Source organism: Orcinus orca, chromosome 11 (genome assembly GCF_937001465.1).
Source record: "Orcinus orca chromosome 11, mOrcOrc1.1, whole genome shotgun sequence".
In the NCBI taxonomy this organism is placed as follows: Eukaryota; Metazoa; Chordata; class Mammalia; order Artiodactyla; family Delphinidae; genus Orcinus; species Orcinus orca.
Genome location: NC_064569.1, coordinates 61735017 through 61751931, shown reverse-complemented (window position 1 = coordinate 61751931; position 16915 = coordinate 61735017). Strand labels below are relative to the sequence as shown.

The following is a 16915-nucleotide window of genomic DNA, read 5'->3' as shown; positions in this document are numbered from 1 at the left end:
GTGGCAGTTTCACTTGGTATTTGGTGTGTTTGGACCGTAGCTCTCGAACAGCGCTCCCGTTTCAGATTGACAGCCCCATGCTGATTCCTGCTTGTGAGCCTTTAAGGAAAATTTACTTGGAAAGAATTTCTCTCTCCAAAGGATCCTGTTTGTTTAATTATATACTGGAGTAGATGACTTAGAAAAGAACCCCATTAGCAGAAAATACTGATTAGAAAGATGGACAACCTTTATTTGATGCAGATTTTTTTTTTTACTTATATTACATTGTTCTTCCCCTCCCAGCTCATATTTATGCTGTCCCTCCTTTAACCATTGATCTTCATTCTCACCCTGCTGCTCCTTGCTAAGATAATAAAGTGCAGGTATCCCTAACGTTTCACTTGCATTTATAAGCAATAGGAATGGAAGGATGGGCCTGGCTTTCATTCCATTTACTACCTCATGCCTTTTAATTCCACCCTATGAGCCAGTTCTTATCCTCATAACCAGAGGAGACAGCCATCTGTCGGCGACGGTTTGCCTGCCATCAATGGCAACACACATCTAATCAGTGTCTCCTATTTACTTATTGTTTATTTCTTCACTTATTTCTGAAAAACAATGGAAGAGGTGGGTGCCTGCTATGTGGAGGGTACAGTCTAGCTATTGTGGGCTCAGAGACATAAAAGTGGAGACCTTGCCATTGAGGGAAGTGTTGATGTTCTGAAAATAGTTCCTGGTCCCTAACTCTATCCTTTTATCCCTCTACTTTGATCTTTTCCAAAACTGCTTCAGGAAAACTACTTCATGGCTTCTATTCAATGAAGTATGAATATAAAGCATTTCAGAATTTATACCTACTGTAATTTTATGACCCACAAGAAAATCTGTCTTATTTCTTTGTGAACCATCATTTTATGATGTGTGTCCAGCAGGCTTCCGCTGATCACTGTAACAAGAGTGATGTTTCCATCTGCTGATACAGTTAGATAGGTCTGGCAAACTAGAAGTACAGTCTCTCTTGTGGTAAATTACGTTTTGACGCTTTTGTCTTATTCCCTTTGTAGCATCTGCAAACAGTAGAAAAGATAAGTCTCTGAGAATTATGAGCCAGAAATTTGTCATGCTGTTCCTGGTCTCCAAAACCAAGATTGTTACTCTTGACGTGGCTGCCAAAATACTGATAGAAGAAAGCCAAGATACGCCGGATCACAGTAAATTTAAAAGTAAGCATCTTCACCTAAATCCACTTATTAGCACAGAAAGAGTGGGATGTCATATGCTGATGTTTGCTGCCTCAGAGATTTAGAAAATTATTTTTTTTTGAGACATGCACTCCTTCCTGCCTTCATAAAGGTTCTTGGTGCTGTGAGAGGTAAGCTGGTCACATACCAGAATTCCTGTGAAAGTTCTGTCCGATGCCTTTTCCCCGGCAGAGTGGATGGTAGAAGCAGAATGGCATCCCACAAATGCAGGTCAGGGAGGATGTAAGAGGCTTTGCATTTCTCTTTAGTATCGCTGCATCCAAGACGGAATGTCTGAGTGTTCTTTCCCTTCTTTCCTTGCCCCCTGCATACTCTTCTGATGGGTGGACATGAAAGTTGTCTACAGGTAAGAACCAGAGGAATGAGCAGGGTAGGGTGTAGGGGTGGTGGGACATGGCTGCTGGACGAGGAAAGTGTTTCCACGTTTCACACCCCGTGCATCTTCCTTTTCCATCAAACCTGGGTCCTGAGCCAAAGGCCCCTGGCTCCTGGTAGCTCATTCAAGCCCTGAGAAACCATGAGCTGAACATTCTCTAGCTTTTTTTTGTTTGTTTCCAGCTAGAAGTATAGCCACCCTGTGGGAGAAATGACTAGATAAAATCCAGCTCTATGAGGGTTGGGAAGACTATGGCATCTGGGGTGAATGCTTGATGTTTCTGGTCGGTAATCAAAGCCCTTTGCTTGATCCTAGCCCTAAGTTCAAGTAGGTTTCCGACCTATACGTTGATTGCTTGAGTAGAACTTACTTTGTGGGCATGATCCTGCCTGTTTAATGTGTTACCACCCCTCTGAATTTCTCCCCCAATCCCTGTACTTTCAAATGTCTCTCACAAAACCTCTTCAGGCTCAGGGAATGCCCATCCCACCCCTCCCCCACTGGGTGGCCAGAACACTGGGATTAAAGGTGAGGCGCTGCCTGTCTTCAGCACAGTCATACCTCGTAACCTGGAGCCCTAGACAGTCTGTGTGCCCAGCAGTGCAGTCTCAGGAAGCTCTGGGGAATCCCTGTCATTTTCACAGCCTAGCTGCCTGATGGAGCAGGTGCCACCACCTCCTGCTGGAAGAAACTCCAGGCAAGCTTTTGACGAGCCACAGATCAGAATTACATTTCCTAAGCCTTTCATTACAGCCCATTTCCCTCTCTTGGTACGTTTGCAATCACAGCGATCCTGGCCTGTCACCAGGTTCCTCTTGTATGAGTGTGAAGTTGTGGAAATGGGAGAACACAGTGACCTTCCCTTAGTAGTGTCATCAGATACATAAATCCTGGGTGATTTCACGCCGGAGCCACTGGTCTCTTTACGCTACCCCACTGCTCTCTGCTAGAGGCTTATATATGGTGGCTAGAAAGTGACCTGTCACATAAACTAAAACGTAATGGTGTTGCTGACCAATGTATGGTGTGACCACAACTGTCTTTATATCTTCTAGCAAAGGTACGACGCCTCTATGACATAGCCAATGTTCTGACCAGCTTGGCACTGATAAAGAAAGTGCATGTAACAGAAGAGCGAGGCCGGAAACCCGCCTTCAAGTGGATTGGGCCTGTGGATTTCAGTTCCACTGGTAAGGCATGGTTTTGCTAGGGACCATTTTAGGTATAATCCCCAGTTCCTTTTCCAGATCATACACCCACCACACAGTGCAATTGATCTTCACCTTCATTTCCCATCACCCACATCACATTCAAAATTAGACTAGTGACATCAGTCTTGGAACAATGAGCCTTAGTCTACAAATGGTTATGCTGGTTGGCTTACACACAGGTAACTTAGAACCTGGCAGTTTCTGGAACTATTAAATCACAGCTCTTTTGCATTTTTTATTTTATTCCAAAGTTCCTGGAAGTTTGGGACTGAGGATTAAAAATGACACTTCATAAAAGAAAAATTTTTTTAAATGACACTCCTTATGAACTCTGGTTGTTTGTGCATTAGCAGAGTAAAACCTTGTTTTTCTTTGAAATTCCAGATAATGTAAAAATTATATCAATTACTATCCCAAAACTAATATGTGGTAAGATGGCTTCTAAATATAGTATGGATGTAACGAACACCTTTTTTGTAATTTATTTCAAAGGTTGCTAATGTCATAATTTTACTAAATTAGAGCAAAAGAGGGTATTATCTTCTGCTTACTTCAAAAGTAATATTTGCACAACCGGGGACTGGATCCTTCTGCACCAGCTACTTTATGTATGGCTATGCTGCCTGGAAAAAAGCCATTAAAGTTATTTTTAAGTTACCTTTCCAATTTTAGTCTTAGTAGTATAAATTCCGGCACTTAACCCAGGCTTATAAAAGATATAGCTCTCTACCTCATTTGTAACACATTATTCACTTAGGAACTAGATGAAACCACTTAAAATCAAGTCTAATTAATTCAACCCAGCAAGTACTTACTGCATGTGGACTATACAGGCATACTTCATTTTATCACACTGTGCAGATACTGTGTTTTTCACAAATTGAACGTTTGTGGCAACCCTGCGTTGTCAGGTGATGCTTAGCATTTTTAGCAATAAAGTATTTTTTTAACTAAGGTATGTACATTGTTTGTTTAGATGTGATGCTATCGCACACTACAATATAGTGTAAACCTAACTTTTATATGTACTGGGGAACCAAAAAATTCATGTGACTCACTTTATTGCAGTGGTCTAGAACCAAACCCGCAATATCTCTGCAATATCTCCGAGGTTTGCCTCTTCTAATGCCGTGAGAGATTCAAAGACGTATGTGATACAGCCCCTGCCAGCGTGAAGTGTACAACTTTGCCACTTTCTACTCCTCTGCTTCTGGCTTCTCCCGGTCTTTTCACCTGGGAAGCTCTCTTCCCCCTTTCAACATAAAAATATTCTACTCAACCTTCAAGATGTCACTCAAACATCAGCTCTTGCATGAAGTTTCCCCTGATCACCCAGAGCAGAGCGTCTCATCTAAACGATTGCAGTTTAGCATCATGCTATTGTACTTGATGATGTTATGCTTTGTCCCCGCTGTACAATTTTGAGGGCAGACACAGTTTTTATTCACCTTTGATTACACCCTAGTACCCAAATCAGTGCTTTATGCACTTCAGTTGGTTAATGAGCTTCTGTTGAAGGTGTATAATTAGCACACATTTGAAAATTAGATAACTCTTAAGCACTGCACATGGCAGTACCGGCTCGGTAGGAATTCAGAGAGGATATGGGTTAAGTTCTTCCCAGTGATCTCTAAGGGATCACTGTCCTGATGTCCAGTGTCTTGAGAGCCATTGTTTTATATATTTTGTCCAATATTTTATTTGTTTCAGGAAGGAGGGTAGATATGATCCATTACTATCTTGACCCATTTTCTTCTTTTTGATTCTATAACTTCTGATTTTTTTTTTTTAACTTCGGATTTTCTAAACAGAACATCTGTTGGGGTTTTGTTATAAGAAAAAGAAAACTGTAAGGTGATTTTCTTTTTCAATATTTGTGTGTTTTAGAAAATGTAAGTCTAGCTGGGCCTTTCAGTTTATTAAATCAGTCTTATAATTTGAATGTACATGCTTTGAACTTACAACAAAATAGCACAGATGAGCAGGGTAGGAATGACTATCTGAACAACAGGGGTCATTTCTTTGTAGAATATAGGCCTGGTTCTGTATAGAAATTTCTGTCCTGATTTCACACAGGCTTATTTAAGCATAAAATGTGCCTCCGAGGCCCAGCCTTCTATTATCCTCACTGTTCTGCAGCATTTCAGCCGTGAAGTTTCTGCTGACCTTATTCCTTTGGTCACTTAGTAACTGAGCCTCCTACTGCATAAGAAAGAAATAATAAAGCATAATAATAGAAAACAGAGGTTCTTATACTCATTGCCCTAGGGCTGTGGCGTAAGAGGCTGATCTCAATTAATGTTAAAATCTCTAAATCTGCACGTTGGGCTGAGTATGATTGGGTTTTTCTTGGATACCTCTGCCCAAAGAAAGCATCTACAATGCCAGGTCCATTCTAATTTGGGTTATAGAACATCCTGTTCTACTTTTGTTGCAGTTTAGATAATTTTAGAATATATATGGATTCAGTCTTACTTTAAAGTCATCCACTAACTTTTAAAAGGGACTAGTACAATACATTGAAAGGAATTGGGGTTTGACACAAGGCTCATAAAATTCCTTTGATTGTCTTAGTTTTTAATTTATAGGGTAGCTCCGTTACAATGATAGGTCCTCAAAGCCATATCTTAAAAAGGCTAAAATTATCCTGAATTATAGCTGTATAACAACACTACCAATTCTCTTATTTATTTAGATGAGGAACTAGTGGATGTTTCTGCATCTGTCCTACCAGAATTGAAAAGAGAAACATACGGCCACATTCAATTATGTGCAAAACAGAAGCTTGCTCGACATGGCTCCTTTAACTCAGATCAGGCTTCTGAGAGGATCCAGAGGAAAGTGAACTCAGAACCCAGCAGCCCTTACAGAGAAAAACAAGGTATCTGCCTTTACTTAATCCATGGAATCCATCAGTCACCATGTAATTGCAGCCCGACCCATGCACTGTCATTTTAAAGTGAGCTGACTCTAGGCTGTGCCTGTTTTTTTCACTTACCTCAAGTGAAATGATTTGGGGTGGCGGGCGGGTAAAAGAGTTGGTGACTTCAAGGTTATAAACATAGCCCCATGCCTGAAATTATTCTAGCCGGCCTTAAAAGACTGAAGATCATTTGGTTTGCCATGGTTGGCCTGTTTGATGCATCTCAGCAATTCATCAGACTTACAAAGCAATACTTGCTTTGTTTTGTTTTCTCACTAATCTTTGATGAGACCTGCATTCACCATTAGCAGCTAGCTTCTGGACATTTCTCAATTTGAATCAAAACCAGAATGCATTTGAGATAATCCCTGAGCTGTGAATAATGAATCCTGCTGTATGTAATTGGTGTGTATAAGTCCCTTGCTATATTCACTAGACCTTCATTTTCCTTTTTAGGGTCAGGGGGCTACTCCTTAGAAATCGGAAGTCTGGCAGCTGTCTACAGACAGAAAATAGAAGACAATTCACAGTAAGTAGTCTTAAAAACTCCAAGGATATTTTTTTCTATTTCCTAGTCTTAACTTTGACTAAATTGAAATGCCACCCGTCAAAAGGTAAAATTTAACAGTCCTGCTCAAAAGTCAGCCGTTTGTTTATTAAGAATTTTGTAAGTTTCCCCCTTGTGCCTGACACCGTGCAGGATATGGCATCAGGGACACAAAAGTATGAAAAATTTATTCCCCTAGGCCATGAAAGCTTACAAGGAAAAAGATAAATAAAAAGACAAATACAACGAGAAAAGACAAGTCACTACTAATGTGACACTGAGAAATGACACATCATAGTCCCATGAATCACTTTGTCATCATCATAGCTAACGTTGTTTATGAACTACCAGGTACTATTCCTGAAGTTTTATGTGTATTATCTCATCTAATATCACAAAAACAACCTTTTGAGGTTGGTACTATTATCCTCATTTTACAGAGAGGAAACTGAAATCCAGAGAGGTTAAGTAACTTGCCCAAGGTCACAATGCTATTAAGCGACAGAGCTGAATCAGATTTGGGGTCTGATTTTCAAGGAAATCATATATTAGCAGAGGAAGCAGAGGAGATGCTAAAGCGAAGACAGGAGGGGTTTATAATGCCAGACATGGGAAGAAACAGATTGTTGAGCCAGGATCAGGGAGTGGAGGGGAAATAAACTGGTTAGTCTGGCCTTAATGATTTGTCCAAATAGGATCATGAAAGGAAGTATTTATAAGAAGAACTTGGGATATTGGAGGTAAGTAGGTCAAGTTGGCAGAAAGCTTTGAAAGCCAAGTTGAAGAGTTTGGACTTATTAGATGGATGGTAAAGAGTTATTGTAGGTTCACTGGAGAAGACCATTCTGGCTGCTTTAAGCAGGTGGGCTTGGAATAGAGAAGGGCTTCAGATTAGGAGATCATAGAATAGAGCATTCCTAGTCATTCTGGTCTGCTGTGGTGCTGGTCTGAGCCGTGTCAGCTGGGGATGGAAAGAAATGGAAATCAGTATAAGACAGTGAGTCGGCAAGAGTCACTGAAGTAGAAAAGAGGCATCACAAAGAACACCTGGGTCTCAGGTGACGGTGATCTTACTGGTGGAGATGGGGAGGTTGAAGGTGAACGGCCAGAGGTAGGGCAGTGGGTGCGACCATCAGCGTGGGCACGTTGTTTCATGGAGCTGAGTGATAGCCATCACTTGTTCCGGGAGGCTGTGGTTGGAGAGCTTTACTCATCTCTGCAGCCCCGTGCACTCCGCTTATTCCCAGCACCACAGGGGGCGAGAACGTGGGCAAAATTGCTCTCAGTGATTCCCTCACAGAGGTTTAGGGAAATCCCTGTTCTCTATTTACTAGTCCTTAAAGGAGTCTCAAAAGAGTCTTCCTCATCTACTTGCAAAATAATACTAACAATATAAACATGCTTTCTAGTATTTGGAAATTTTTCTCTATAAAAGGCCCAGACATCGTTTATAATCTCCTAGATTGAGGGGACTTAATTTTGAATGTGTGCTGCCTAAAAATTCTGTAGTAATATGGAGCAGAATGGGACAAGAATGACAGAAAATAATTTTGTAGATAAATTTATTTCCTCACTCACTGCCCACTTCATTGATCTCACAGAGGATTTGAGACAAACTAGGTATGTCCTTTAAATCAATGTCTGGCCTAGACTCCGTTATCTACCCAGGATCTCTCACAGTGACTGACTGTGAGGCCCCACTGGGTGACCTTCAGTGGGTGGATTCGCCTCTGAGCTTCAGTTTTCCTCCCCAGTAAACGGGGGCAGGGGGGATGGATGAGAGTAGCTAGTGGTATAATAATTATGTGAAATTATTACCCTATTATGCTAGTCATCGTAGCATCTGTGTGCCTGGGAAGGGGTACGTGCTGGGTAGCTGATGGCTACTGGCTGTGGGAGAGGCAGGGGAGGAGCCTCTATTAGCCCTCACCTGAGATCCCCCTACCCCACCCCTAACCATCCATCCAGGTGATATGGTCATCTGCCTCTGGAGTCGGCTCACGGGCTCAGAGAGTGCGCTTTAATGGCATCCTGAGCAGTATCCTCTCACTCCTGCTCTGGTACATCTCTCTTTAGGAAAGCAGAGTTGGGAGTTGGTAGAATGTGGTAACTGGATGGGTCCCACTCTGTTTCTTTTATTCCAGGGCAGAAGCTTTTGCCAATCAGAGAGCGATACCTCCGTCAAGCAGCCTGGAGGCCGCTGCTCCTTTCCCCGGCCTCTCTGTTGACTCAGAATACGGTGTTAATGCCTTGGCCCACCCAGTACTTTCCGTGGCTCCCACGGACTTGCAGGCCTTCTCTGCCCAGAATGGTCTGAACGGACAAGGAGGCGTCTCCCTCGCCTCTGCCGCCCTGGACGCGGAGAGCCTGAAGCCAGCTCTGCTGGCCGGCCAGCCCCTGATGTACGTGCCCTCCACCTCGCTGTTCATGCTGTGTGGGAGCCTGCAAGAGCCGCCGTCCCCGGGGTCAGGGTCAGAGAGGGACAGCAGGGGCTCGGAAGGCACAGCAGAGCGCTCAGCCACGCCCTCAGTTCAGAAGCGCCTAGGGGAGGAGAGGAAGCCCCAGGAGGAGGAAGAGCCGGCCACGAAGAGACAAAGCAGGGACTACGAAGACGGCCCCCTCTCCCTCGTCATGCCCAAGGTAAGGGGTTCCGGTGGACGTGCTAGCTGATTGGCCCGTCGACCTGTAGTTCCTTCCCAATAGAGACACACAGATAAGCTACTGAGTCTGGAATAGGAAGCGGTGCATGTGTCACTTGTATAATTAAGCCCAGGACTGGCAGCCCCAAATAATCTTGCCATGAAGCAGTACTGTAACAAAAGTGATTTTTATAAAAATCACACTTTGCATAAAACGCTAAAAAGTATAAAGGGAAAAAAACCTACCCATGATCCCACCACATAGAGGCAATCACTGTCAACATGTTTGTATATTCTTTCCCAGTCTTTTTTGCTATACTTTTTTTTTTTAACACACTGATGAAATAATCATCTTAATCCAGGGTGCACCTGGGGTCCACAGTCAAGAATGTAGGTGCCGTTTGGCCCTCAGTGTCTATGTCAGTGCTCGGGTCACTGCTCAGAGGGCCCGTTTCCCTAGCCACAAAATGAAAAGAACAAACATCTGAGCTGTCCACAGTAGCCTTTTGGAGGTTAATGAGATATGACTGGTCAAACTCCCAGGAAGCAGAAGCACTCTCCCTGCAGCCGTTTGTAGAGCATCAGGGAGGCACACCTCATGGAAATCAGTCCATTAATTAAGACCCTTCCTCCTCTATGCCTTCCTCCTGCCAGAATGAATTTTTCTAATTTTGTATATAGCCTGGGGTTGCAAAATGGAAGGAAAAGACTGACTGGTATATCTATATATATGTGTCTTAGATAACCAAGACAGCTTTGGGTCAGCCCTGCAATTCTTATCAAGCCCTAAAAGCCTGCAGCATCAACACCCTTTACGTGTTCCAGCTCAGAAATTTATTTCACAGTCTAAACACCATACCCAGTTTCCCATTATTAAAATCTCCATCGTTTCTGTGCCTAAGAAATCGTAAGCCTACAGAAGCGCATGACGTGACAGTGATCTTCAGGCCGTTCCTATAAATATGACAGAAACAACTGATATACACTAATCAGGGTGGCATACAGCTGTGTCTGACCTTTTTGTTTATATGTTAGCTATTTGGAGAAAGCTGTTATTATAATTTACTGCTGGGATTTTGACTTGCTTTTCTGGTTCCTGGTTGGGTTGTGCTTAGAAACCCTCAGATTCCACAGACATTGCCTCTTCCAAGACCGTGGATAAAAGGGGACCTGCACCCCATGAAGACATTCACATGAACGGACAACTTTCTGCTGCAAAGGAGGTTTTGGGGAAGGCCACAGCAGACTGCTTCATTTCTTCTGAGTGGGGAGATCCTTCTAGAAATACAGAGATAGAAAAGCCTTCGAAAGAAAATGAAAGCACCAAAGAGCCCTCTTTGCTGCAGTATCTTTACGTGCAGTCGCCAGCAGGTAAGGGGTGTCATGTCTTCGAGTCCCTTGGGGTACTCGGGTCATAAATTTGATGTTTAAATTTTTGTTCATGTCACCCGACCGAGCTGGTGCATTGATGAGCTGCCTCTGAGTCATTTCAGTCCTAGCCCCTTGCTTTCTCCATCGACGAAATGAAGGCAGAGGCTGCTTTCACTTTCACCAACCTCATGGATAAGGAGAAAACAGTTAGGGCAGGTAATTTACTTTTAATGCATTCAACTTTACTTGGTAAAAAGCACAACGTATTCAAAAGGTGATTCTGTTTTTATAATTCAGCTGAATCTGGCAGTGGTTCAGTTTAACCATGTGAACGTCCTGGCCACCATGTGCAGCTCACATGCTGATCTCTTCAATATTCAGAAGTGCTGACATGTCCTTGTGGTCGAGTGCAGGGCTGGAGTGAGAGGGCTGGACATTAAAACCACTTACTATCTGCGTGAACTTAAGTATTCAGCCCTCCTCATTGGTAAAACAGCAATAATAAGAGCACCTGCTTCATGGGGGTGCTGTGAAAATTGGATTAAATTTAATAAGATAATACATCTAGAGCACTTAGAATAATAGTGCCTGACGCTTAGTAAGACTCAATAAATGCTCTTACTCTTGAAATAAAGCTGAAATATAACAGATACCTAATTTTTAAAATATGCACTGTGTACATGAGGCTGCTCTCTTACAAAGAGGCTTAAAGTGATTTTCTTCAATCCCTTGTTCCCATCACAGGTTAGGTAGGTGTTTGTTATTTCTCATTTATCTAGAAAACATTCTTTATTCCTTTAGCAAATATTTTGTTAGGGCTTCGTCTAAGCACGCTACTCAGTGTTGCTGATACCTTAATAAATAAAAAAAACAGACCCGGCTTCTTCAGAATGAAAATGACAGCCCAGCATAGGGATCAGTAGCTTTTTCTGGGCCGTGGGCCCTTGGACGCTATGGTGAAGGCTGTGGATTCCTCCTCAGGATGTTTACAAATGCAGAGAATTAAATACATAGGATTACAGAGGAAGCCAATTATATTGAAATCCAGTTAGAAAAGGAATTGTTTTAAATTATAGTAATGAAAAGATCTGACAGCAAGTGCAGGCCTCTCCTAACTTCAGAGTGTGGGGACCGTTAGACTCTTAAGACATCTGCCATCGTGGTGACATTACATGAATACACCTGTGCTTTTTACTAGTGATAAAGTCAAGGTACCGTTCATTCTGTTGTCATTTGTTGCCCGTGGTCTTAATTGAGGGAAATATAAATTTCTGTTAGAAGTTTTGTAAAAAGGAAGCTATCATTGTTCCCAACCAAGTTCACTTTCCTCCTCAATTTGGATTCAGTGGAGCTCATGTTAATAAAGTCTCTCAGGAGACTCAGGCATCCACCAAACTGTCACATAGGTAACTGTGGGAATTCAGCGGTGGCCACTGTGGCAAGGAGGCAGTGCGGGGCTGGGAGAGCACAGAGCGGGTGGCCAGGCTGTGGCATGAGGGTTGATTGACAGTGGGCTCCCGTTTGAAAGGGCCCTGAGGGGTGGGAGCTTGGATGGTGTCTTCACATTGCCCTGACTTTCACCTTGTTCTGCTTCTGTTCCAGGATTAAATGGTTTCAGTGTGCTCTTATCTGGCAATCAGACCCCCCGTGCTGTGGGACCGTCTTCAGGTCAGCTGCCGCCGCTCAGTGTTCCATGCATGGTCTTGCCATCGCCGACGCTGGGCCCTTTTCCTGTTCTCTATTCACCCACGATGCCCGGGCCGGTGTCCTCTGCTTCCAGTGCTCTCCCAAGCACGGGACCTGTGAATCTTGGCTTGCCTGGCCTTGGATCAACAGCTCACCTTCTCATCGGCCCTGCTGCCCTGGTTAATCCAAAGTCATCGACACTCCCCTCCACAGATGCTCAGCTTCAGGGTCCACACTCACTTAACCTGAGTCCGGTGATGTCAAGATCACACAGCATCATCCCGCCCGAGTCCCCCGTTTACGGAGGACATCCAGCCTCTGTGGTAAAATTACAACAGGTGAGTCCTGAAGGTTCATTTCAGCTCCGCACAAGAAGGAGCATCACTCCGTGATAGCATTTGCCTGCGTTTCATCAGATTTTAGTCAAACAACTGTAGGACAGGGGTGCTACAGCAGATTCTACCTGGCTTCCATTGTAGACCCAGAGGTATCTGCTTATTTCATACAGCATGGAGACAGAAGGTGGGAGATCCTGTGCTTTAGAGGCAAAACTCGTTTTAGGTGTCAATCTGTTTCTTAGAATCAGAAGGAACTTGTTTAAAGCATAGTTCATGGGGATTTCTGATGCATGCTGAATATTCAGATGATTTCTCCAAGCTCTCATTTCATTACGTCAATAACGGAGACCATCCTGAATTTTAATTGTGCAGCTATAGAAACAATCAAGGGAAACGAAAGTCTTGATACTAGCTCAAAGATTTTTAGCGTCTATCATTTCATAAAATGCATTGTTTAGGAGGCAATGGCCATATGTTAATATATCCATTGTTTCCTTGATGTGTATATATACATATTCAAAATAGATACAGATGTACATAGATAAATGTCTGTAATCGATATAAATTAATCAGTACTTTATTTGCCTCCCCCAACTCCATCTGTAGTCCAGTCAGTGAGCATTTGCTGAATTCCTGTTATGCATTAGGCATTGTTCAGAGTAATTATTTCTCTCCCAGAGAAGGAGTTACGTTGTGACCAAAAGTATTTTAGATAAGTAATTCAGGGGCTCAAAAGTCTGTTAGACATTGAAAGATACATGTTAGTTTTTAAACAAGGCGATTATAATATAGCATATGCTTCTTGATCACCAGTTACGTGCCAGGCACTGACCTAGGCAGTAAAGATGTAACAGTAAACAGGATAATGGTCCCTGCCCTTTTAGGGCACATTAAAGGGATAAATATTTAACGTGAGAGGATAAATATTAGCAAGTAAACAAAAAGAGCAAAGACACATGCACATACTACTTGCCTGGCATGATCTAAAGTGCTTTATTAATCTCACCTCCTTTAATTGTTGCAACCCTGCTAAGTTGGTACTTTTATCATCCCCATTTATGGATGAAGAAACTGAGGGACAGACTGGTTAAGTAATTTGCCCGAGGTCACACAGCTAGTTATGGCAGAGCCCAAACCCTGGCTGCAGGTGTCAGTGCCACACTTGTGACCTCTTCGCTAGGCTGCCTTTCTGCACACAGAATAAATCAGCTAATTTCCAATTGTGGTAAGTGTTGTGAAGGAGATACATTGGAGGAGTGTGACAGAAAAGCAAAGAGGATGGAACACCTGCGTGGGGATCACAGCGACACATGTCAAGAGGGGGCTCCTACAGTGTTAGTGGGAATGTAAGTTGGTGCAGCCACTATGGAAGACAGTGTGGAGATTCCTCAGAAAACTAAAAATAGAATTACCATAGGATCCTGCAATCCCACTCCTGGGCATATATCCAGACAAAACTATAATTCAGAAAGATACGTGCACCCCTATGTTCATAGCAGCACTATTCACAATAGCCAAGACCTGGAAACAACCAAAATGTTCATTGACAGATGAGTGGATAAGAAGATGTGGTACATATATACAGTGGAATACTACTCAGCCATAAAAAAGAATGAAATAATGCCATTTACAGCAACGTGGATTTAACTAGAGATGATCATACTAAGTGAAGTAAGTCAGAAAGAGAAAGACAAATACCATATGATGTCACTTATATGTGGAATCTAAAATATGGCACAAATTAACCTATCTACAAAATAGAAACAGACTCACAGACATAGAGAACAGACTGGTGGTTGCCAAGGGGGAGGCAGGACTGGGAGTGTGGGATCAGCGGATGTAAACTGTTATATGTAGGATAGATAAACAACAAGGTCCTACTGTAGAGCACAGGGAATTATATTCAATATCCTGCAATAAACCATAATGGAAAAGAATATAAAAAACGAACGTCTTTGTGTATAACTGAGTCACTTTGCTGTACAGCAGAGATTGGCACAATATTGTAAATCAACTATACTTCAATTAAAAAAAGAAAAAAAAAAGAGGGGGCTTCCAGTTGAGAGACTGGGTACAATTTGACTTCACTTCTGTTTTTATGTACTCTTTTTTTTTTCTTCTCTATTTTAGTCACCAGTTCCAGTGACCCCCAAGAGCATCCGACGCACACATCGAGAGACGTTTTTCAAGACGCCTGGCAGCCTCGGGGACCCTGTCCTCAGGAGAAGAGAAAGGAATCAGTCACGAAACACCAGCTCAGCACAGAGGAGGCTCGAAATCCCCAGCGGCGGGGCCGACTAACCTGACGCTTTGCCCAGCAGGGGTGAGATGGAGGTGCCTGAATTTCCCTGTGTTACAGATCATGTCCTAATGGTGAACAGAAACTAGAACGCAAACCATCTGGTCTTCAGCATGCATCCTTCCTCTCTCCTGCATCCCCTGGTTCCAATGTTAACTATCCATCTTCAGGAAGCATCTATTTTCCTGAAAGTAATTGTTCCTAATTGTGCATTTCTTACCAGTTAGAGTCCAGACTCCGTTCGTGGTGTCACAGTGGAAGCACCAACTGACTGTTGTGGTTTTCATTCAAGAATCATCTTGTTGCTGGAAGGAGATCTGAACAGCCTCCTGGAGCCTTGTGGTTTTTCTAAAGTGGGGGAGGCCCGTCTAGCACTTAACTGGGTTGAGCGTTCTTGACGTGTATTCCCACTCACCCCGAGTAGATCTGTGGTGAGAGAAACTTCCTTTCTGCAGTTTGAAAAAGCTACTGCTTCCTTCGGCTTCATCAGGAAGCCAACTTCAGTTTGAATCCTATGGTATTATTTATTTTTTTCCTGAAGTGGGATTTAGTGCAAAAAGTTTACAACGACAGCAAAACACATGTTTTTCAGGGTATGACGACTTGAATGTTTGTACTTTTTTCCTATAATTTGCCCTGCACTTACTTTACAACCTAGTAATAATGTGGATAAGTGTATATACATGACGGAATGTCAAGACCAAAATAACTGTGAAGACACACCTTGCTATAATGAACTGTGCTAACCTGAGCTGGGCCTGAGAATTAAGATGAACTCTAGCAGCCAGATAGCTGCTTCTCAGTAACTGTGTGAACAGTGAGGTTTTACTGTTCGTTTGTTAAAAAAAAAAAAAAAAAAAAAAAGTCCTACTATGTTCAGTTTCCTTCACTACATGCCCTTGTGTTTTAATTTAAATGTTAACTGTAGAACATCAGGTATGGGATGTCTTCTAGCAATTGCTGTTTATTGAATAAATCAGGATGGTAGAAAGGAATTATATGGAAAATTGGAACCTAGTTGGGACCTTTTAGTAGAATTCTGAAGAGTGACAGTGTAGAAATTGATGTAGGACAATAGGTGATACTTTATTTTTTTTCTTTTACTTTTTTTTCTTCATGTTGGGAAGAATAAGAGGGAAAACGGACACATTGATGTTCAGAATCCAAGAATATTCAAATCAGAGTTATTTTTCCTAGAACTGCAAAATAAGAACAGAGAGTGCAGGGGATCGTTGTTCTAGCATAAATATAATTCTGGAAATTTACCAGTATCCCTTTGTTAAACCATATTACTTTAGGGTTTCATTAAGTAGCCAAACTAGATCTTTGTATGCCTAGATGTATTATTTACCTCATTGTCTCTTCAGAGTAAATGGCTTCCTCCTTCCTTCCCTCCCTCCCTTCATTTTTCCCTCCTTTCCTTCATTCCTTCCTTTCTTTATTCCTCTCTCCTTTTTTATACTTCTTAAATGTGGAATCTTGGTGTAGGATTTTATTTTTAATTTTTGGACCCAAGAAAATGTTATATGAAATAATAAAAATATTAATTTAAGAGACTCTGGGAGTCTGAATAAAGTAGCTTTATATTAACTACAGGATAATATTAGCCTTATCACCCCCACAAGATTTTTGAAAACTTGACGTAGGTAGCAAGATTAAATAAATTTGCTATTATATAAAATTTTTATCAACACTAAACTTTTAAAGTTTACAAGATGATATTTTTTCCCCCTTGTTCACAAGACTGTGAACTCTCTAGAGTTTAATTCTCTAGAGTTAAACTGATAAAAAATGTGATTCTCATCATCAGCTAATCTAATTGCATGGTAACGATTACCCTGAACTAATATGATGGGTTCCCTATCGAAACAAAAATATGCCTTTTTCAAGTAGATTATAAGACACATGGCATATAAATCTGCACAGGACACATGCATTTTAAATATATCAATGCTTCAGACCTTCCACAAAATATTTTCACTTGAGAGGTCTATATTTAGATGAAAACACAGACCGATTTTCCCCTCACTCTTCTTGGATGCCCACCACTTTAACTTCTCTGCTATCTTTTTTTTTTTTAATTCTGTTCATGATATGACCACATAAACCTCAGAGGATTCACAGTTCTTGAGGGGTGTTAAGAAACAAACCCATAAATGGGATTATGATTCTGTGACCATACTTAGCAATAGAAAACCAAGAGCAGGTTCCTTTTGTTTTCAGTACCCACTTCTTCATGTGTCTTTGTGATGTGTAGAAATAATAATGCAGTGGTTGT

General features: G+C 42.0%; 1 protein-coding gene across 1 annotated transcript in view; it reads left to right on the top strand.

The window, feature by feature from the left end:
- E2F7 (E2F transcription factor 7) overlaps positions 1-16036 on the top strand; it is a 31291-nt gene extending 15255 nt beyond the window's left edge. Inside the window, exons 6-13 of the mRNA XM_004271576.3 lie at positions 1050-1208; positions 2679-2813; positions 5530-5715; positions 6214-6286; positions 8449-8944; positions 10059-10314; positions 11917-12338; positions 14469-16036. Of these exons, the coding sequence (XP_004271624.2) occupies positions 1050-1208; positions 2679-2813; positions 5530-5715; positions 6214-6286; positions 8449-8944; positions 10059-10314; positions 11917-12338; positions 14469-14639 (1898 nt within the window). The 3' untranslated portion in view covers positions 14640-16036. The remainder of the gene's footprint in view (positions 1-1049; positions 1209-2678; positions 2814-5529; positions 5716-6213; positions 6287-8448; positions 8945-10058; positions 10315-11916; positions 12339-14468) is intronic.
- The last annotated feature ends 879 nt before the right edge of the window (positions 16037-16915 follow it).